Below are 22059 nucleotides of genomic sequence, written 5' to 3'. Positions count from 1 at the left end.
ACTTTTGCAAACTTACTTTGGGGGTGAGGGTGAGGAGGGCTGAAATAAACTGTGTTTTTGCAAGCATCATTTTGCTAGTATAGCCTGTCCACACGAGAAGCACTTTGCTGGCATATTATTTTGGTATATCTAAATCTGCAAAGCCTTTCAAGCATAGACTGGTCTTATTTACTTCTGCCCTGATCAGTGGCAAGGAACACAATGACCAGCATGGACCTAAGCACACAGATCAAATCATTTGGCAGTTTCTGACCCTTCCAATGGGTTAGGTTCTTATGGTATTCGCTCTGTATGAAAGATTCACATTCATGCTCATCTTACTCCTAGTGTGACGAGAAATAGTACAAGGCATGTAATAAGAGCAGGCTTTCATTTTGTACCTGTGACTCTGCCAGATTCCATAGCGTCCCAATCCTGGGGAAGATTTAAAAGCAAGACTGAGAGTTGGAAAATTCCATCAGAATTTTTAGCCTTCTAGAACCAGAAGAAACAGAGCTTCATGATTATCAGCTTGCTTCCTAAGGGGGAACAATTTGGCAAGCTGGGATTATCGCACAATCATATTTCTTTGCAAATTAGACTATGCATTTTAATAAACTGTTGGATTTTTTCATAATAGGAGGAATGCTGCTTTTTAAAAAGAAAACCAGAACCTGGGACCTGTATCTCCAGGGTTTTAGGGAAGTAGAAACCAGAGAATTAAAAAAAAAAAATAGTTTCTTAGACATTTTACTTCCTCTTCTGTCTTCAACAATAGCACCTACATGTTCTATTTATATTGGCATGGACTGAAGCTGTGGTAAATGTCCTGTGCTTTATTCATTGGTCCCAGTAGTACTAGGAGCTGATTTTCTGACCCACATTGCTTATGCAAAATACATTCCTGGTTAGCAGCATTGGGGTAATTGACTTTTGGTGTTTAGAAATATCTTGTAAAAGAGTAATTTTTTGATTATAGAACTGTATTCCAAATATATTAAATTTATAATCTAAAGCATTAATACATTCAATTCTAGACTGAAATTTAGAAGGAATATCTCAAATGCTATGAGTATACATTAAATCTTATATTTCAGTAGCTGTCGGAGTTTTAAAGAACATGTAATGATCTGAATTTTAGAATGTTTTTGAAAGTATCGGTTTAAGAGCTGCTTTAACATCTAGGACTAATGAGGTTAACACTGTGGAAAACTATTGCCCAGATCCTTTGCATTTGCGTTTCTTGATAAATATATTAGTGTCAATTGACTTTTGACTGGGAGAGCAGCTAGTTGTTTACTGACAACTGTTTATGTTGCTTAGAGAGGCTTAAGAGCTTGAATTCCTCTGGAACTTGTCAAGAAAGGTGACAGTGTGCATGGCCGTACATCTGGAACATTGTGTAATAGCAGGAGTTGTTAGGCGTGGAAAGAAGGTTTGGAGAAGTAAATAGAAAAGATTACAGCATGGGGGCACATTTACTTTACATCATGAGGCACTTGACTTTTTCCAGAAATGTACCTCAAAGCTGGAAGCTGCTTTTTCTAGTCTATTGTGAGTTTTTTCTTTCTTTTAACAAGTTGATAGGGAAAGGTTGCTAGCTTCATATAGCCATGGTATGGTTCACAGGTCCATTTCAAGTAGCCTTGTTAGTAGGTGGAGACACCTCCCTTCTTGAACTCTTGTGCACCTGGTGAAGATAGTCTATTTTAATTCATTTGGACTGCTTCCTTTTAGAGATTTGTTGCTGTGGGTTGTCTTCCACACCACACTTCTATGTATGGTCAGTGAAGGGAAACTTAATGAGCAACTGACAGGTTTCAGAGTAGCAGCCGTGTTAGTCTGTATTTGCAAAAAGAAAAGGAGGACTTGTGGCACCTTAGAGACTAACAAATTTATTTAAGCATAAGCTTTCATGCATCTGATGAAGTGAGCTGTAGCTCACGAAAGCTTATGCTTAAATAAATTTGTTAGTCTCTAAGGTGCCACAAGTCCTCCTTTTCTTATTAAGCAACTGTTCTCTGAAGTGCAGTATACTGGAATTGCAATAACTGAATGAAGCAGAGTACTGTGTTTTCAAGCATTGAGGCCTGGAGCTGTGCTATCTCTGGCCATTGCCTTGTCTGATCTCATGAGCAAAGCAGGGTCCAGCCTAGCCAGTTCTAGACTGATGGGAGTTTCCCCCTCCTCCAGCCACAAAAGGAAGCAAAACCAAGGTACTTCAGAAAATGGTGTTGGTAATTCAGTAGATCACAATCTCTGATGCCAAACAGATTTTTTAGCATGATTGGTGCTAGGCAGGTTTCTTTTGTGAAACAGAAAGTAGAAGTCTTGGCTACTTGTGGTACAAGTCTGGGTTTCAGATGGCTCTGAGGAAGAACAGTGTTTTGTAGATCAGCCACACACTATTAATGGTCTGGTAGAACAATATTATAATCCTCTCTCGTAAGCAGTCTCTTCCCCTGTTTCATCCTCATGGGTCACCCTAATATGCAAGTGATCTGACCCTAAAATGCATGGGAAGGTAGCTGGAGTGCCAGTGGAAATAAATCTCATGCTGAGTCTGACTGGTTCTGATAGGGAAATTTTTAAGTTCTATGCCATGACTGTACCGGAGGGAAAGAAGGACTTCTTCACTTTAGCTGTAGGAAATGCAAAAGTGTGGATCAGCTAAACTGTTCCAGATGGTCGCCAGCCTTGTTAATCCAGGTTGTCTCTGCTTGGTAACAGCCAAGTATTCGACATTAGCAGAAGTATTTAAGTTGCTTCATGCATAGGAGTACTTTGATTCAGAGTGAATGTCTTTGTGGTAGCAGAACCCTGTTGAGGGAGGGGGAAAACAGCAGCTGATGCTCACAGTGATCCCGGAAAGTGCCTGGGGAGCTTCAGAAAGCTGGACACTTATGTTTTTTGGCTGGCACTGAACCTGATACTGAAGGGGATTTTTGTTATCCCTCTCTGAGGGCAATGAGTAAGTATTGCTTAAGAGGGTGATGATCATCCTCTACTCAGGAAACCATCTCTTGTCTCTTCAATCTCTTGAATCTCCTTTTTGGAGGGAAGGTTATCAAGGGTTTGTAGTGAGGCAGCTTTAGTTGTTCATCAGGTCTTGGGTTTGTGACCCATACAGTCTGGTGTTAAACTTGCCTGTGATACAGAGCTTCTTGGTATTTGGTGATCCAGCTTCTGTGTTGATTCTCTCATGCTCTATGTTTGTCAGGTCACTGAGATAGTAGACAGATTCTACTGCATTTCTTCCAATGTCCAAGTGACACCCAGCTCTGTCTCCATTATATCAGATTCTGCAGTTGAATGCCTTAAGGGGAGGCCCTGATCCTGCATTGTGGTCTGTGGGGGTGCACTGCTGCACCATCACAGAGTTCCATGCACCTCGTTGCTTCACCTGGGTGGATCATAATGCAAGACTGGGGCTCTTAGTGTGATTGCAATTCCAGTTTGGATGGCGGAGGTTATCTGATAGACTCAGCGCAGACAAGACTCAGATGTGACATACGGAGTTGGTAATATTTTTACACAGAGTTTTTCATCCCTGAATCACAAAAGAGGGTCAGCGTTGTTTTACAGATGGGAAATGGAGGCGCAAAGATTAAGTGACTTGTGAAGATTGCCTCATTATAGAAGAAGTTTGTCTGCTGTCTGTTTGGATGAACCTGAAGTTGCGCTGGTGGGAATCTCTCATCAACTTCCCTAGTATGAACCCAGCTCTAGTTCTTGGGCCAATGAGCATCAGAGGACTTTCTAAAATGTGTATATATAATTATATTGTGTACCAGAGTTGTATTTGAATTCTGTGTTCTCATATGGCAGCCCAGACTGGTTGATGTCTCCTTCCAGCTGGTGGAGTTAGAAAAATGGCTTTTGCTGCTGTAGAGGATTTGCTATAAAACTTCTGCTAACTGCTCTGAGGCCTAGGCTATTTCCTTTCTCTTTCAGATTCTAAAGCTTGCTATGAACTCTCTTCTTCCAGAATATCTAAAGTATTTACATTATAGACAGATTCCCTGCCAGAGACTCTTTGAGTTACAAGAGTACAAAACAAGTAAATGACACTATTTTGTGACCAAATGAGACTTTCATAGAAATCTAAAGACTTCAGATATTCCTGTACAAAACACGCACCTTTTGTATTTTAGACATAAGCCACTGGAAATAGAAATACAAATGGAACCTTAATTATAAAATAGAGAACATTTGCCTTGTGATAGTCAAGTGAAATAAGACTGCCTGCTTGCCTTGGATGCAGAAGTCCAAGGTTAAAACTGATTTTTTATCCACAGACTGAATATAATACAAGTTTTCCTATTCTGTCTCGCGACTGTGCCTCATCCTTGACCTTGAGTGTCCACTTCCAGGCATGAGTAGGCAATTCGTTCTTCATGACCATCTAATCCTTGGAATCTGAGGCAGCTTTTATTCATTGACACCTGCTCGCTGAGTACTGGGCGGACACCCCAGCTCGTTTCATGTAAGGTATCCAATCCATTAGACTCAAAGCTGCATGTGTACACAGCTAAACCCCTGATGGTAGGGACTGTGCCACATAGAAGTGCTTTCCATACAGTGAAATACCTTCACCAGGAGCCATCTGCCTCCTGGCTGGGTGGAAGGTGGCTTGGAGGTTCTTCCCACTACTGTTTCTGCCTCCTGCTGAGCAGGTGAAGGAGGCTCCCAGCTCCTGCTGTTGGCACACTTCTTTCTGAGGCTCTCCTTCTCCCTTTTTGGTGCTGCTACAGCAATCTGGAAAACAGGTGGAGAGAGTTAAGGGAAGGAGAGGTTTCAACAAAGAAAATAACAGAACGCCACTAGCCATCAGCTTCAGCCCCCAACTAAAACCTCTCCAACGCATCATCAAGGATCTACAACCTATCCTGAAGGATGACCCATCACTCTCACAGATCTTGGGAGACAGGCCAGTCCTTGCTTACAGACAGCCCCCCAACCTGAAGCAAATACTCATGAGCAACCACATACCACACAACAGAACCACTAACCCAGGAACCTATCCTTGGCAACAAAGCCCGTTGCCAACTGTGCCCACATATCTATTCAGGGGACACCATCATAGGGCCACATCAGCCACACTGTCAGAGGCTCGTTCACCTGCACATCCACCAATGGGATAGATGCCATCGTGTGCCAGCAATGCCCCTGAGCCATGTACATTGGCCAAAGTGGACAGTCTCTAGGTAAAAGAATAAATGGACACAAATCAGACGTCAAGAATTATAACATTCAAAAATGAGTTGGAGAACACTTCAATCTCTTTGGTCACTCGATTACAGACCTAAAAGTGGCAATTCTTCAACAAAAAAACTTCAGAAACAGACTCCTATGAGAGACTGCTGAATTGGAATTAATTTGCAAACTGGATACAATTAACTTAGGCTTGAAAGACTAGGAGTGGATGGGTCATTACACAAAGCAAAACTATTTCCCCATGTCGTCGTCGCCCCCCCCCTCGCCCCGTTCCTCAGACGTTCTTGTCAACTGCTGGAAATGGCCCACCTTGATGATCACTACAGAAAGTCGTCCCCCCCCCCCCACCCCACCCCCGCTCTCCTGCTGGTAATAGGTCACCTTACCTGGTCACTCTCGTTACAGTAAAAAGAAAAGGAGGACTTGTGGCACCTTAGAGACTGACTGTGAGCTGTAGCTCACGAAAGCTTATGCTCAAATAAATTTGTTAGTCTCTAAGGTGCCCCAAGTCCTTCTTTTCTTTTTGTGGATGCAGACTAACACGGCTGCTACTCTGAAACCTCTCATTACAGTGTATATGGTAACACCCATTGTTTCACATTCTCTGTGTATATAAATCTCCCCACTGTATTTTCCACTGAATGCATCTGATGAAGTGAGCTGTAGCTCACGAAAGCTTATGCTCAAATAAATTGGTTAGTCTCTAAGGTGCCACAAGTCCTTCTTTTCTTTTTAAGGGAAGGAGAAAAATTTTTGATTGGGTGGGAAGCTGTAGCAAAAAACCAAAACAAAACACCTGGGAAGCTAAGTGTTCTCGTTCCAGTTTCTTCGTTAAAAACAAAATGTAGTTCATTTCTCATGTCAATAGTCTCAGTTTGTAGGAAATTGGGCAGGCTGGTGCACTCAAAGCGGGTCTCTACAAAAAAAAAACTTGATAATCACAGGATTAAATCTGTCCGTCAACTAGAATGCCATCAGTTGTTCCTGACTGTCATCATATTTATTTGAAAGTACCAAAAAGAGAAATTTTAATCAAGTACTTTTAAAAAGTAATATAGACCCAGTTACTATGGTTCACCTAAGTCAGGGGTTCTCAAACTGGAGGTCGGGACCTCTCAGGGGGTCACAAGGTTAGTACATGGTGGGGTTATGAGCTATCAGCCTCCATCCATCCCAAATCCGACTTTTCCTCCAGCATTTATAATGGTGTTAAATATATTAAAAGGTGCTTTTAATTTATAAGGGGGTCGCTATGTGAAAGGGATCGCCAGTAAAAAAAAGTTTAAGAACCGTTGACCTCAGTGTTTTACCATCATGACAAGAACAAAATAATTAAGTCCAGCACGGGGAGATAGACTAATTCCCATCAGAATAGGGAAACCAGGTTATGTGCCTCTTCAGCAGCAATGATGAGGCACATGACTTCCCTAACATCTCAGAATAAGCGCTGAACCCATTTTCATACACCAAACATTCCTTTACTCAAAAAGCCTGGACTTCCTCCTCCGTCATAATATTTCACTTAGGTTAAGATTATAAGAAAAATAGTGTTCAAACAATTTTCAGTGTGGCTTCTGGGAAGCCCTGAAGGCAGTCCTTGAAATAGCATTCCTGAGAAGCCTTTCCCTACCTTGGCTACGCTGATAATACTGACTTATACTTTGTGGCAACCTAGTAACAGGTCCTGTACAGCGTTTTAGAAATGTGGCATTTCTTAGACACCTTAAAGGAGCTGAAATCTTTGTGAAACCTGCATGAGAGCCCATGTTTCTAACAGAAATGCACATGTAGACAAACCACCCCACCCCCCACAACCCGTTTTAAGAGGCAGACTACAGGACTTCATATTCCATGTAGCAGCAGATGAGTGCATGGGATTTTACAGGCTGCTAGAGTGATGATGTCCTGGCCCTGTGGAACTTGCAACCTAAACTTGGACACAAAGGACAGAAAACCACAGAATAATAAGAGGGTGGAAAAGATACTGGTATAAAAAATGCGGCTGTAGCTTGTCAAAGTGGGAGGTAAAATCTGCTGCTTTCAAATTGTTTTTTTAATCTAATATAGAACTAAGCTCCTTTTTGATACTATCAAGATTTATATCTAAACAGAAATGCATTTTTACATACTCTAGTTTTCTCTTTAAATTTTAGATTCACCTGTATTTTTAGTTATGGATTAGTGTTGACAGGCTTTGAAGAAATAAGTTTTTCAGGTGGGATGTGAATCAGAGGAGGATGGTGATTTGATGCAGAAATGGAGACTGTACCAAGTAAAAGGGGTAAAAAGTGATGAGTGTGGAAGAAAACTAAAAAGAAAAGGAGTACTAGTGGCACCTTAGAGACTAACCAATTTACTTGAGCATAAGCTTTCGTGAGCTACAGCTCACTTCATCGGGTGCAAGGCAGTGGCTCAATGGGAAGCTTGTCCAAAGCATTTTACTCATAGACACCTTAGTCCTTGGTGTCTGGTTTAGTGTTTCTTCTGCAATAGAGAATGACCTTATTAACACGCAGAGAGGTTTTGAATGGAAGTAAATGGGGCCTCCTTTCTACTTTTCATGGATTCCTTAGTCTCCATATTATAGTAATCTGATAACTGATAAAAAAGAAATATGCATTGTGTGAAAAATTGGACCGCCATAGGAAGTGTACCAAGAATGTAGCAAGGTTCAAAAAAGGTTTGAATATTTATAGGGATATCAAGAATCTCCAGAGTTGTCATTATTAGTATCCCTTCCAAAAATGTTGTCATTAAACTTCATGCTTTCAGGCTTACCCTAGTAGTTAGATTGCTTCTGTCCACACCGCCGCGGGGGGTGAGCCTCCCAACCCAGGTAGACAGACTTGTGTTAGTGGGGCTTGCGCTAGCAAGCTGAAAATAACTGTGTGGACATTGTCGCACTGACAGAGGCTCTGGCTAGCCACGCAGGCTGGGACCGAGGGGTTGGGGTAGGCTTGAGCTTGTGTGGCTCTCCTGAGCCTCCACTGGTGCCACAAAATTTGCACAGCTATTCTTAGCATGCTAACTTGAGCCTTGCGAGCATGAGTCTGTCTATCCAGTCTGGCAGTCTTGCTTCCAGCTGCAGTGTAGACATACCCTTAGAGACCAGGATGAGACCTCTTGTGGGGGGCAGATTATAAAACATCTGCCTATTGCAGATTTTGCACCTTTCTCTGAAGCACCTGTTGCTGGCCACTATCAGAGACAGGATGCTGGACTAGATGTTATAATCCCTGCTCCAAAGAGTTTATAGTCTATCTTTGTTCTGTGTTTGTACAGCTCTGAGCACAGTGGGGACCTGGTCCATGACTAGGGCTACTAGGCTTTCTGGTAATAAATAGTAGTAGACAGGTCTTGGGTGTGATCCACTATGGCAATTTCTATGCTCACCAAAGAGAGACTCATTGCCTCATGACCACATCTAAATGCTTTCTGTAAGACTGTCACACCTACGCATGGGAGCACCCAAATGGCCTGCAGCAGGTGGGAGGCAACAGACAGTGCAGTTGTTGGTCACCACAGCACTGTCTCTTGAAGCCCTGCTGTAGTTTTGCATGGCTGGCTAGGAGAAAAGTCTCCAGTCACTTTTCCACAAGCACCCAATGCTTTAGATTTGGTTGACTGACAAGAAAACATGGCTGTCCCAGTATTTGGACTGTGGTCTTATTCTGACTTCATGTACTGGCTTTCTACTGGGGGGGAGAGGGGTTAGTTTGTCTGTGACTTGGTTGTATGTTTAGTTTTGTTCTCAAGTGCAATATAAAATGTCACTCTTGCAACCAGTTTAAAGACGGAGAACTAAGACTAAATAACTATCTCAAATACAAGTATACGTTGTAATGCTGTAATCTACCTCATGTGAAATCTAGATGTGATCATTCAAAGTAGCACTAGTCTAGTCTGCTGCTGCCTGCCGTCTGAGACTGGAGATGGTGATTTTGGTTCCTGGTTCCCTTTGAAGCTAGTAGAGAATAGCCTGATTAGGCTAGAAACATGTACATTTGGGCCATGCATCCTACCTGCATCAGATGTGCTTTGCTCCATATATTGGCATGATCTTGTTTAAGTTCATTGCAGTGGTAGACTGTCCTGTAGACAGTGCCCTTTTTATTTTCCCAGATATTGATGATAGCACTTCTACTTGCCTTGGACTTCTAGACTTTCCCCAGCCTGTTGCATGACTATACAGTTGGAAATTTACATAGTGCCAACATTTCCTTTCGCCTTAGGGGATGTTTTATGGGGAAACTCAGAGGTTAATTTTCCTGCCTGCCTGGCTCCATCCTCTCTGTTGCTTATAGGAGCAGAGGGTCCGGCCCTTGCCTTTACTACACAAGATGTACTGTAACTAGTAGGTGAACAGAAGTTCAGCTTAACTTTCTGATAACAATGTACTAATGCATAGCATTACCACATAACTTTACCAGTGCCAGCCGGGGGTAATGTGGATGATCTGCTTTTTGGGGAATGAGGAGGGTTCGTCTTTGACAATAAGTAAAATAACTTGTTTACAATCTTTCCTTTCCTTTCCTTCTTTTATAGAACTATAGAGCAGATCCAGAAGAACTGTTCACAAAATTAGAACGCATTGGAAAAGGCTCATTTGGTGAAGTCTTTAAAGGAATTGATAATCGAACGCAGCAAGTGGTTGCTATAAAAATCATAGACCTTGAGGAAGCGGAAGATGAAATAGAGGACATACAGCAAGAGATTACTGTCTTAAGTCAGTGTGATAGTCCTTATGTAACAAAATACTACGGATCATATTTAAAGGTAATGTATACCGTTGCTCCAAGCTCCCTGGGAAAGTCTTAGCCTGTCTTCTAATTGTTTTGAAAGCAGCAAATTTAAGAAAATTCAAAGTTAAAGGAGTACTGTCCTGTCAACTTGAATTTTTTTGGAAAAAAGACTAAAAAAGTCATTTTCTGGCAGTGGGCAGAGCACCTGATCAGTATTGTGCTGTGGGCCTTTTTCAGTGCTTTCATTCAGGTTTTCTGATTCTGCTGCCAGTGGTTTTTTTAAGGGTCTTTTGAAATGTCCCAGAGCCACAGTAAAAAAAATTAAAAAGTGCTGGGGCTTGCCCCCTCCCAGCGACTCTGGGTTGCCTACAGGTGTCTTCCCTTCCATTGCCCTGGGCAGGCAGCACCACAGCATTGACGCCTGTCCCCCCGGCCCCGTATACTTGTCTCTCTGCATGGCTGCTCCTGCTACAGGAGTTGGCTTTGAGACAGAAGATCTCTACTGCCTCACCCAGGCCAGGATTCTGGCTCCTGTGAAGGGAGCTGAGCAGAGGATCTCTCCTGCTCCTACTGTTGCACTTGGCCTCTGGTATTATTTGCCCCATATAGAGGTCTCACATTCCATGGCCCTGAGGGGCTCTCTCAGATGTGTTCCTCTCTCCCCAAGCCATTTGCTCATTGGGTCTGGTGCTCGGGAAGAAAAGATGTCCTCATAGGCAAAATTTTGATGCTACAGAAGCTCTCCTATTACAGGTAAATACTAATCAAGGTTTTAGGACAAGTGTGTACATGAGTAGTGCGTGGGTGCTGTTTTCAGCTAGTGCATGAGACAGGAAATGACCATTAGCAAAACAGTAGAACTGCCTATACACACAGTGCTGTCAAATGCACAAAATAAGCAAACTAGAGGAAAGTTAGGGAAATCTCTCTTCTGCTTACTTTTCAGTTTTACTAAATGTTACTTAGTGACCTATCAGGTACAAAATTTTTAGACAGAAATGTGATTGATTGTTTTTAATGTTACCAAGATCCTTTTTAAGACTGAAGCCATTGGCAACATTCTAAAGGAGTGGCTCTTTTTAGTAAAGCCAGCAGGTTAGCTCAGACTCTGTTTAGGGCATTCTTGAAATTCAGATTGTTCCAAAGACAGTAACTGGTTTCTTCAAGGTGTTGCACTATTGCATGAGCTCTGTCTCTTTAAGAGCATTGATATAGGAGTAGGTTATTTGGAGAACTAGTTCTAATGTAGTATTCACGTTTTCTCTTTTGGTTTAAGTTGCCAAAACATCCTAATCTAACTTATCTACTAAATGCCTACGGCTTTTAAAAATTGTGTACTCCAAGGATCTGATGCTTGGTTTGACCCACATATAAAGCCATGGAAGCTTTGTTTCCTTGGCTGTTCCCTATTCCATGGCCTTGCTTCCCCCATCAGAAGTGGAGATACGACGTCAGTGATGGTTTTCTTCAGCTGCCTTGTTCTACCTTGTTCTTAAAGGGTGTAATTACTGGTGTATGGCAATAAGGCTCCGAGGAGGAGCTGAGCTTGCCCACTCATGTTCTGTTGTCTTAGCAGCAGCAGGTTCTTCCCCAACTGGCTGTGAATCAGGCTGGGAAATCCCCATTAGAGCAATTTTATGGGTACTGCTATAGCAATCTGCCCCCAATTCCTTATTTCCCTATGCATACCTATGTCCGGAGTGTCATCCAGCCGTGAATCTGTCAAACTTAGCCTTCTGAGTTTTAGGCACCCAGAAGGCCTGATATTTGCCCTGAAGAGCAAACAGATAAAGATAAGTGTGTTGGTGAAAATCCTCTACTTTTGAGTTGTCAGATATCTCCATGGTACATAGTTTTCACAAACTCTAAACATAGAAATAATTTACTTTTAAAAAAAAAAAAAGTTAGTTTTGTAAGCCGTGGATTTGAAAGAGTGTGGAAAGCTGTCTCTTTTTGTACTCATGCTGGTTTTTAAAAAAATAGGTATTAGGAAAAAAACAGACCCCAGATCTGGGAAAGCTAAATGTGATTTATACCTTCTGTATTCATGAGCTGCTGCTGCTTTTTTTTTCTTTTTTTTAAATGTAGGCACACCCATCAGTAGCCTTGAAGGGTCTAACTCAAACTTGTCCTAGGCATTGTTACTCAAATCTTTCACACTTTAGTATCTTCCTCTTTTCACACAGTAGTATGAAGGTCAGGGGGGAATCTTCCCTCAATGCTCTAGCAGTTGTAAACTTTTGGCTGAAATTAGCTTAATATTTTTATTCAAAAAATTCCTGGCAAATACAGAACTACCATTGTGGCAATATTTTCCACTCCAGCATGAGTTGCCTTCAGTTTTCCATTACTATAATGACTCAGTAAATTCTGAAGTCTTTAAAGATTAATCCTAGCCTTATAGCTGCTCTTCAGACTTCCCAAATTCTCTTCAGGAAAAAAATAAACTTCTCTATATTGTCTGGAGGGTTTTTTGTAGTTTGGTTACTGTCTAGCTCCTTCTTGAGAAATTCCTTTAAGAATGGGATCAACAAAGATTTTTCTCCTCCAGCTTGACTAGCATGTTCAGTAGCTTCACGGGCTGACTGCTTCCTGCAGTTAGATGAGTAAATACATCCACATATGTGAGAGGGAGAGAGACTGTTACCTCAAAGGGACTCTGTCAATACAGTTTGTTTTTAAAATTAACACATTTCAGAAGAAAAACTCTGATAGGATCCCTTTAAATGATGTCTTGGTTTAGAAAAAAAAAATTAAGGGTTTTGTTACTCCCCAACTACTAATTACAGGGATCTTTTCTGCAGGAGACAGAAAGTTACTGACTACCCAAGGAAGTAGTGGCATAGAGTGGGCACAGTGTTGCCAAATGGAGTAAACATTTTTTGCTACGTTTTAGTTTTAGTAATTACAGGCGTTTTTAGAAGGAAATGGGACTTCCATACTGATATCTTTTTTAATGACTTGGTATCTGCCACAGATCATTGTCTTATTCCAACAATGGTTATTGCGCCAGAAAAACCTTAGTGAGATGGTGCTTTTCTGGTGCTTTAGATAACTATTTAGATTTAGGGAAACTGAGACACAGTAAAATGCTTGTGGTTGTAAACTAAAAAGGATTTTTAATATAAAGGTATAAACAAACCTTAAAGCAATGTAAATATGTTTTAACACCTCTTGTTGCAACAAGTGTGATATACTGGCTCCATGGAAGCCAGTGAGGCAAGGATTTCACCCAAAGCGCTGAAATAACATTATCACAAGTATCTGTATTGATGAAAAATGTATTCATTTTGTATTTAGAGATCAGCAGAAATAATCCTGGAAACAGAAGTTTTATTTTGGATCTTAAACTTTAGCACTATATTTGTGTTCTTACTAAACGAAAAGATTGAATTCCCATTACCCCCAAGCTTGCTGTTTTCTTCTAAATCCAGAAAAAAAAAGACTAAATTGACCATTATTCGAGTTCCCTAATAAAGAGAATAATGCCATCGTGTATCCAGTCTCTGACTGGTGAAGGTTCTGAATACATGGGTGTCCAGTAGAACCTTAGAGGGTAGGGTCTTTCTAGCCAATCCACCTTCCTTCAAGTCATGCCTACGAACTAGATGGTAATCTAAACTGGTTTCTATTTTTAAATGTGATTTTTTTCCTTCCTAAACGTGAAAACTGCTGACATTAGAAGTCCCTTGTATGTTGGGGTTTGTCTCTATTAAAAAGCTTGCACCAATTAAACTGAAGTGTTTTAAAAATGGCAGTGAACACTCCTAATGTAGATATATTTAAACTGACTTAATTCACACTTCAACTGGTTCAGCTTAGTTCAGTAATACAGACCAGGTCTTGGTCCCTAGATGCTATTTGAAAAATGTTGCAAATGACATACACAAGGGTCCTAACACTTCATGGGCTCGCTGTCACTTCCATTCGTATAGAAAAAGGGGAATTGAGTCTGGGCGACTGGAATTAAGGGTGAGAGAAGTAACTGCAGATGAGTTCCCTTTTTTCAGAGAACACAGAATTTTGCTTTTGTCCTGCAACTTTGTGTGATTGCTTATAATAAACCTGCTTTTTAAAAAGCTATTTATATCATATAGATCAGTTTGGCATGTTGACAAATACAGCATCAATTATTCCTTGAAACACAGCATATTTGAACTGTCAATTGAGTTTAGCATATGAAGAAAAACATAACATGAAAATATTTTGAAATTAACAAGATGTGTGCTAACTGTGGGGGATTTATTTTTAATCCTTCTCACGTCTCATCCTCCGTGTACTTAGATTTTAAGCTTTTCAAAACAGGCATCTTCTCTTCTGCACTGGATCCTTTACAGTGTGTGTTTTTGCAGCTCGGGAGGCCGAACCAGACCTGTGACTGACAGGAAGGGAGTGGCCCAGCCTCTGACTGCGCTGCTGGTTTTATCTTGTTAGCTGCAATTAGGTTTTTCCAGATTCTTCCTGCTGCAGAGCAGAAACTGAAACAAAAATGGGTGTCTTTATTCATACTATTCGACTTAGTGTATTTTAAACTTTTGCTGGGCTATGTAGACTCTTTCTATAAGCTCCTCTTATACAGAGTTAACTGGCTGCACAAGGTCTACAGCTTGCATATCTGACTGAAAGTATGGACAGATGACCACCAGGAGTACTGCATGTCTTGTTTTTAAACTTGTCCAACTGTTAGACATTTTAGTCTTTAAAACTATGAGTATAAGATAAGCTCTGCTTCCTTAGTGACTCTTGAGGTGAAATTGAATCCAGTTTCCAGACATTGTGACAAAGGAGCAGACCCTTAAACGAACCAAAATTTTTGAAGTAGAAACAGTTGTCTTCATCTGTGGGGTTACTTATTAATTTTCCTTGAAACATGGAGAAAAACTTCTAGTTGCTATTGAAAAGGGGTACTTGTGGCACCTTAGAGACTAACCAATTTATTTGAGCGTGAGCTTTCGTGAGCTACAGCTCACTTCATCGGATGCATAACGACTTTCTCACTTTCTGATCCATGAATGCTTAATTGTGCAGCCTCCCTGCTGTATTAAAAAAGTTTTTACATGTAATAAGTTTTTTAAATTTGTAGTATAATTTTATCCCTTTATATGATAGTGTAGAGTAGATTACAGGGATTGGATTTGTCTGATAACCAGTACTTTCATAGCATTATAAAAAACAGAGATTCAAGCACTTACGATTGTAGAGAGAACCTTCCAAAGTAGACCATGTAAAACAATGCAGTGAAAGCTGCCTGATAGGAAGACAACTGAAAAATAGACAGCTGAGAGATGTCTGTCATCTCAGTGAGGCTTTTTCTGAAGCCTGATCATTCAAATGTCAAAATTATAAACTATCACTTCCAATCAAAGCCTGCAAGAAAGGGATAATAGTCCTATAAGAGCTGCAAGTCTGCATGTAGCATCATCTTAGCAATACAAGCAGATGAAGCTTGGGAGAGTATCTCCACTTATTTTCAGTCTGACCCTGTAGATATAAATCTTCTCTGGAGCTAGATGATTATAAAATAGTTGCTTGATGGTGTTTCTCCTCCTCACCAACCCTCATGCTGGAAGCTAGAAATCAAATGTTTGATTCTGTAGTTCCTATCATGGCCAACACTTACTCATTTTTATTCGAGACTAAGACCAGCTTTATGTTATCTGCAGTTAATACTGGTTTAATTTGTAGTATTATTATTTACACTTGTTAGCACCCAGAGACTCCAGTCACAATTGAGGCCTCATTGTACTAGGTGCAGTACAAGAACATACAAAGACACGCCTCTTGCCCCACAGCATGTACATATGCATGCTCTTTCTATATTTCTATATTTTCTTGGCCTAAAATAGCTGGAAAGAAGGATTCTCGCATGCCTGGGTGAAAATTAGACATGCTCAGTTATACTGTGTAGTAGCGATTTCTTTGAGACATTATTTTAAAAACAGAGCACTTATTCATTTTCGCTATTTGGTGTTTTCAAATAGCAGTAAAATCCATCCAAACATATCTGTGAGACCACAGTGTTTGCCTGAAATTTGAGTTCATTACAAGTTTTTCCCAACTTACATAAACTTGGGCTTTATGAATAGTGCTAAAATTAGCGAGCCCTTCCCTGCTGATCTCATAATATTGGAATAGACTCATAACATAAATGCTGGTTGTTTTTTTTTTAATTCATTATGTCTTAACAAAATGTACCCTGTTCAGTAACTGGACATGGTGCATTCAAAAACTGCACCTTTATTTGCTTGTTGGGTTTCCTTTAGATATTTATCAATATTCAGGAAATGGAGCAAGGGAAAAGCCAACAGAGAGCATAGAAAGGCTTTTGAAAGTAATGATGTCATAAGCTGGGCTAGTGCAAGTAAATGAATTCCTTGAGATCTACACAGCATATTGTAATATTGTAAATTGACTTATTTTTGTTGTTTTCTTACTAATGGTGTGGTTTTTTAATCCGAATGTAGTGGGTATCTTCTTCACCACCCCAATATTTACAAGAACTGCAGCCCATAGAATTTGCTCATATCTTAACACTTGAGTCTTTTTTCAGGGAAGTGTAGGAAAAAATGGAATTAAATGTTTGAAATTGTATGTTAGTAGATCTGACATCAGATTCTTGCTCTTTATATGAACCAACCATCTTCTGAAACTACAGACGAAGGGCTACCTCAGCATCCACAAATGATTGTCTTAAGAACTTCTGACTTCCTGTACATGGAACTTCAGAGTGATTACTCAATATTGAAGAATCTGGTACTGTAATACATGGGCATCTTAACCCATTAAAAGCCAAGAATTTCTAGGCTATCACCAAAATTTATGAACTGTGAGTTGAGGATGAAATGGGCCTTCAACTGGTGCTAGTGGGGTCTGCTAGGTTGCTGAGAAGCAAGTTCTCAAGAATGCACAAATGAAAGGTGTATCTTAATATTATTATATTTGACTTCTGAATGGACTCTTTATCTTGAATTGTATGTAAACAATTATTTGCCTTGGTCTAAGGTCCAGGATTAGTTTTCTCCTGGATCACATTATGTAGGACTGCTTTGCATTACAGTAGGAGAGCCACTTACACAGAGCCAGAATGACTTTACTGTGGGAGTGTCTCAAATATGCTAAAAGAAAAGGAGTACTTGTGGCACCTTAGAGACTAACCAATTTATTTGAGCATAAGCTTTCGTGAGCTACAGCTCACTTCATCGGATGCATACTGTGGAAAGTATAGAAGATCTTTTTCTATACACACAAAGCATGAAAAAATACCTCCTCCCACCCCACTCTCCTGCTGGTAATAGCTTATCTAAAGTGATCACTCTCCTTACAATGTGTATGATAATCAAGGTGGGCCATTTCCAGCACAAATCCAGGGTTTAACAAGAACATCTGGGTGGGGGGTAGGAAAAAACAAGGGGAAATAGGTTACTTTGCATAATGACTTAGCCACTCCCAGTCTCTATTCAAGGCTAAGTTAATTGTATCCAATTTGCAAATGAATTCCAATTCAACAGTTTCTCGCTGGAGTCTGGCTTTGAAGTTTTTTTGTTGTAATATAGCAACTTTCATGTCTGTAATCGCGTGACCAGAGAGATTGAAATGTTCTCCGACTAGTTTATGAATGTTATAATTCTTGACATCTGATTTGTGTCCATTTATTCTTTTACGTAGAGACTGTCCAGTTTGACCAATGTACATGGCAGAGGGGTATTGCTGGCACATGATGGCATCTATCACATTGGTGGATGTGCAGGTGAACGAGCCTCTGATAGTGTGGCTGATGTTATTAGGCCCTGTGATGGTGTCCCCTGAAGAGATATGTGGGCACAGTTGGCAACGGGCTTTGTTGCAAGGATAGGTTCCTGGGTTAGTGGTTCTGTTGTGTGGTATGTGGTTGTTGGTGAGTATTTGCTTCAGGTTGGGGGGCTGTCAGTAGGCAAGGACTGGCCTGTCTCCCAAGATTTGTGAGAGTGTTGAGTCATCCTTCAGGATCATAGAATCATAGAATATCAGGGTTGGAAGGGACCTCGGGAGGTCATCTAGTCCAACCGTCTGCTCAAAAGCAGGACCCATCCCCAATTAAATCATCCCAGCCAGGGCTTTGTCAAGCCTGACCTTAAAAACGTCTAAGGAAGGAGATTCCACCACGCAACGCATTCCAGTGTTTCACCACCCTCCTAGTGAAAAAGTTTTTCCTAATATCCAACCTAAACCTCCCCCAGGATAGGTTGTAGATCCTTAATAATGCGTTGGAGGGGTTTTAGTTGGGGGCTGAAGGTGACGGCTAGTGGCGTTCTGTTATTTTCTTTGTTAGGCCTTTCCTGTAGTAGGTGACTTCTGGGAACTCTTCTGGCTCTATCAATCTGTTTCTTCACTTCTGCAGGTGGGTATTGTAGTTGTAAGAATGCTTGATAGAGATCTTGTAGGTGTTTGTCTCTGTCTGAGGGGTTGGAGCAAATGCGGTTGTATCGTAGAGCTTGGGTGTAGACGATGGATCGTGTGATATGGTCTGGGTGAAAGCTGGAGGCATGTAGGTAGGAATAGCGGTCAGTAGGTTTCCGGTATATGATGGTGTTTAGGTGCCCATCACTTATTAGCACCGTAGTGTCCAGGAAGTGGATCTCTTGTGTGGACTGGACCAGGCTGAGGTTGATGGTGGGATGGAAATTGTTGAAATCATGGTGGAATTCCACAAGGGCTTCTTTTCCATGGGTCCAGATGATGAAGATGTCATCAATATAGTGCAATTAGAGTAGGGGCGTTATGGGACGAGAGCTGAGGAAGCGTTGTTCTAAGTCAGCCATAAAAATGTTGGCATACTGTGGGGCCATGCAGGTACCCATAGCAGTGCTGCTGATATACCTTCAGCAGGAGAGTGGGTTTGTGTGTGTGTGTGGGGGGGGGGGGGGGGTGAGAAAACCTGGATTTGTGCTGGAAATGGCCCAACTTGATTATCATACACATTGTAAGGAGAGTGATCACTTTAGATAAGCTATTACCAGCAGGAGAGTGGGGTGGGAGGAGGTATTTTTTCATGCTTTGTGTGTATATAAAAAGATCTTCTACACTTTCCACAGTATGCATCCGATGAAGTGAGCCATAGCTCACGAAAGCTTATGCTCAAATAAATTGGTTAGTCTCTAAGGTGCCACAAGTCCTCCTTTTCTTATTGCGAATACAGACTAACACGGCTGTTACTCTGAAACCTGTCAGATATGCTAGGCACTGTATAAAGTTGTAGGAAGAGACAAGCTCGTTTTCAAAGAGTTTAGGTACATTATTTAGCTACTGGTGTTCTCTCTGGTTGAAGGCTCTTTTCTACATCAGAGTGCACATGAGCCATACAGCAATAGCCAAGTAATGCACACGAAAATTGTTTCTGGTGAGCCTATTTCAGATGGCACCAATAGTTCTTAGCTCCTGAGAACTAAGATGTCTCATTTGTTGCCAAACCTGACCAATTACGTTGGAGCACAGAAGACTTAGTTGTCTGATTTGCTTTATAGATGACTGGATCCATCTGAAGCAACAGTTTTTTAGTCTGTGGCTTACTGGTGTACCTGCATCTGGCAGCAACATCCACTTCTTGTTGCTGTTTACAAGAGCATGCTCAATCTCTCAACTTCTGTGGAAGGGGTTTTTGAGAGTCATGCAGAATATAGCACTCAAATGGGATTTTTACTTTTGTGTACTGACTGAATATATACAAAAACACACTGTTTGAATCTAATTTGAATGACAGTAGCCATGTCAGAGTCACAAAAATATTCAACCTTTGTAATTCCTTACAATTCAGTATGTGGTTTTTGACTCAAGTGATATATTTCAATAAATTTCATTCAAGTGTGTGCTGAAAATGTGTGTGGTCCTTTTATTGTCATGTTACTAATTTTTAGTGCAAAAGCCTAGAACTGAAAAGAAGTGGATATTTTAGCTTAATTCTGGTGGTGCTGAAAAAGATTTTTAAAAATGTTTTCCTGTTTGTTAAACCACATTGCTTCAGCTAATAGGACCGTAGATATCAAATATGAAAAGTTACTATTGTGCTCTAGAAATAGAAATAAAATTAATTTTCTTTGGTAGCCTGAGCATTCTTGTAGGAAATGCTACTGCCTGTTAGGGTCTCTTGCCAAAGATAATGAAGAATAACTTTATAGTTACTGGACTGTTGCATTTGGGGAGGGGTCTGTTGTTTAGGTACACTGTGTTAATAGTACCTTGAAATAAGTGATAGTGTTTTCCAGTGCAGTAAAAATAATTCTTTACAACGTTCAAACCATTTTATGTGTCTAGTCTCTCACCATATTTCTTTATTTATAGGGCACAAAGTTATGGATAATAATGGAATACTTGGGTGGAGGATCAGCTTTAGATCTTGTAAGTATTATAATTTAGTGCAGCTTGTTGGCTTCTTAAAGTAGTACTTAAACTATTTTTCTTATTAAGCAGAGGAACCTAATAATACTTGAAGAGCGTGGTCCCTGTTGGAAAAAGTAATCTGTCATCTCCATTCCAAAGTGGTGATCTAGTGAAGAAAAATGTGTCTTTAACTAAAGATTATTTAGATGTTGGCTGTTTGTGCTCATCTTTGGGTTCATATCCACTCTCATTCTTTATGCCAGCAGTCAGTTGTGCATTTGTATATCTTCTTACGAAGTTTGGACTCTGGAGGTAGTTAACGTTGTTTTAGTCCTGCTGTATGACATTCCTAAAAGTGTGAATATGTGCACTGGTTATGCTAAACGACTTTTCCTACTCAATGAGTTTGCATTAAGGTTTGTTATTTCACTGTCTCTAAATGCTGAGAAATGGTGTAAAGTTTTGTAACTTACCATATCATTTTTTTTCAAATTGGTTTTATTAGGAAAATTTTTATCCTTGCTTCCTTTTTTCAAAGCAGAATATTTATTACACTTCAGTACATAAAATGTTTCTTTTGGAGTGGGTCTCAGGAATGTTGTGTGCACACAGAGTGTAGTTAATATTAAATGGTAAAACTGAGTTGGGTTTTCTGTTTTCAACAGTTTAAATTTAAACATACAAAGTGCCTTTTTCTTAAGATAGATGTAGCAGTCATGAAAGAAGCAGCTTAGGAGGTATGAGAAGAGCACAGTCCTCTGTGTGGCAATGTGTGGTTTCCCCAGTAGAGCTGTACCTCAGCTGCGAACTTGAGAAGACCTGCCCTTTCTTGTAAGATCATAGAGCCACAGTGCTTCTGCTTCTTAGGCTCTGGAATTTGAGGACCAATTCTGTAGTACCGTAGATCATTTTTTTCCAGATGTTCATTACAAAGCGGGCATGTGCTTAACTTTTTTACAAGTGGTCCCTATGACTTTTTATTTAAACTTGTTTATGGAATTCGGAGGTAATAGCTCAACAACTAGAACAAAAAAACATAGTGAAAGTCTTAGTGAACAATTGCCCAAAGCTCTGGAACTAAGCTGTTTATTAACCCAAAAAAAAAAAAAAAAGACACTTTTAGCCATTGTGGTGGTTTGAGAAATTTTTCAAAAGTGTGAGCCAGGTGTAAATGGATGCATTGTTTGTGGAATCTGCAGAAATCATGAAACAGCCCTCACTTTCCCTATTGGCAAAATCTCCACTTACTCTCTACAACCTTTTCTACAATATGGTGATATAAAAAAATCTGCAACAAATTAAAAACATTGGGACAATGAAATTAATGGAATTGAATATCAAAATAAATAATGCAAAGCCTGTACTATTTGTAGTGGTTTTTCATGTTTAAGTGGATTGTAAAAGGTAAAACCTCAGGTTCTTTGATGGGGTACAGAATTTCTAGTTTGTAAGTGCTGCAGAAACCAGGAACTTTTGCAGTTAACACCAGTTTTCAAAGTAGTCCATGGCTGGGTGTGGAGAGTCTTGTCTACTGTATAGACCCTTTTACCATTTAAACATTCTTTAAGTTATGTAGCAGTACTGCTGTGAGTGTTACCAACCTGCTAGTATCCCTTTCTGCAGTACCCGTGTCCCAGTATGTTTAATCTACATATATAACGAATCTTTTCATCTTGTGCACTCTGTTAAAGACACTTCCTATAGCAAAAAAGCTGAAGTTTCAAACGTACTGTAACTGCATTTTAATAAATGACAAGGCAGGGATTAA

General features: G+C 40.4%; 1 protein-coding gene across 4 annotated transcripts in view; it reads left to right on the top strand.

Annotated features, from left to right (window-relative positions):
* The window catches only part of STK26 (serine/threonine kinase 26), a 54393-nt gene that overhangs the window by 21810 nt on the left and 10524 nt on the right, over positions 1-22059 (top strand). For 3 of the 4 annotated variants that reach the window (XM_073358519.2, XM_073358520.2, XM_073358518.2), the window contains exons 3-4: positions 9742-9972; positions 20253-20309. In XM_073358519.2, the coding sequence (XP_073214620.1) occupies positions 9742-9972; positions 20253-20309 (288 nt within the window). Of the gene's footprint in view, positions 1-9741; positions 9973-16593; positions 16692-20252; positions 20310-22059 lie in introns of those variants that run through there. The other variant, XM_073358521.2, reaches the window with a different exon arrangement.

Source organism: Lepidochelys kempii, chromosome 9 (assembly GCF_965140285.1).
Source record: "Lepidochelys kempii isolate rLepKem1 chromosome 9, rLepKem1.hap1, whole genome shotgun sequence".
NCBI lineage: Eukaryota > Metazoa > Chordata > Testudines > Cheloniidae > Lepidochelys > Lepidochelys kempii.
The sequence above is the reverse complement of the archived record's forward strand: the minus strand, read 5'-3'. Positions and strand labels throughout refer to the sequence as shown.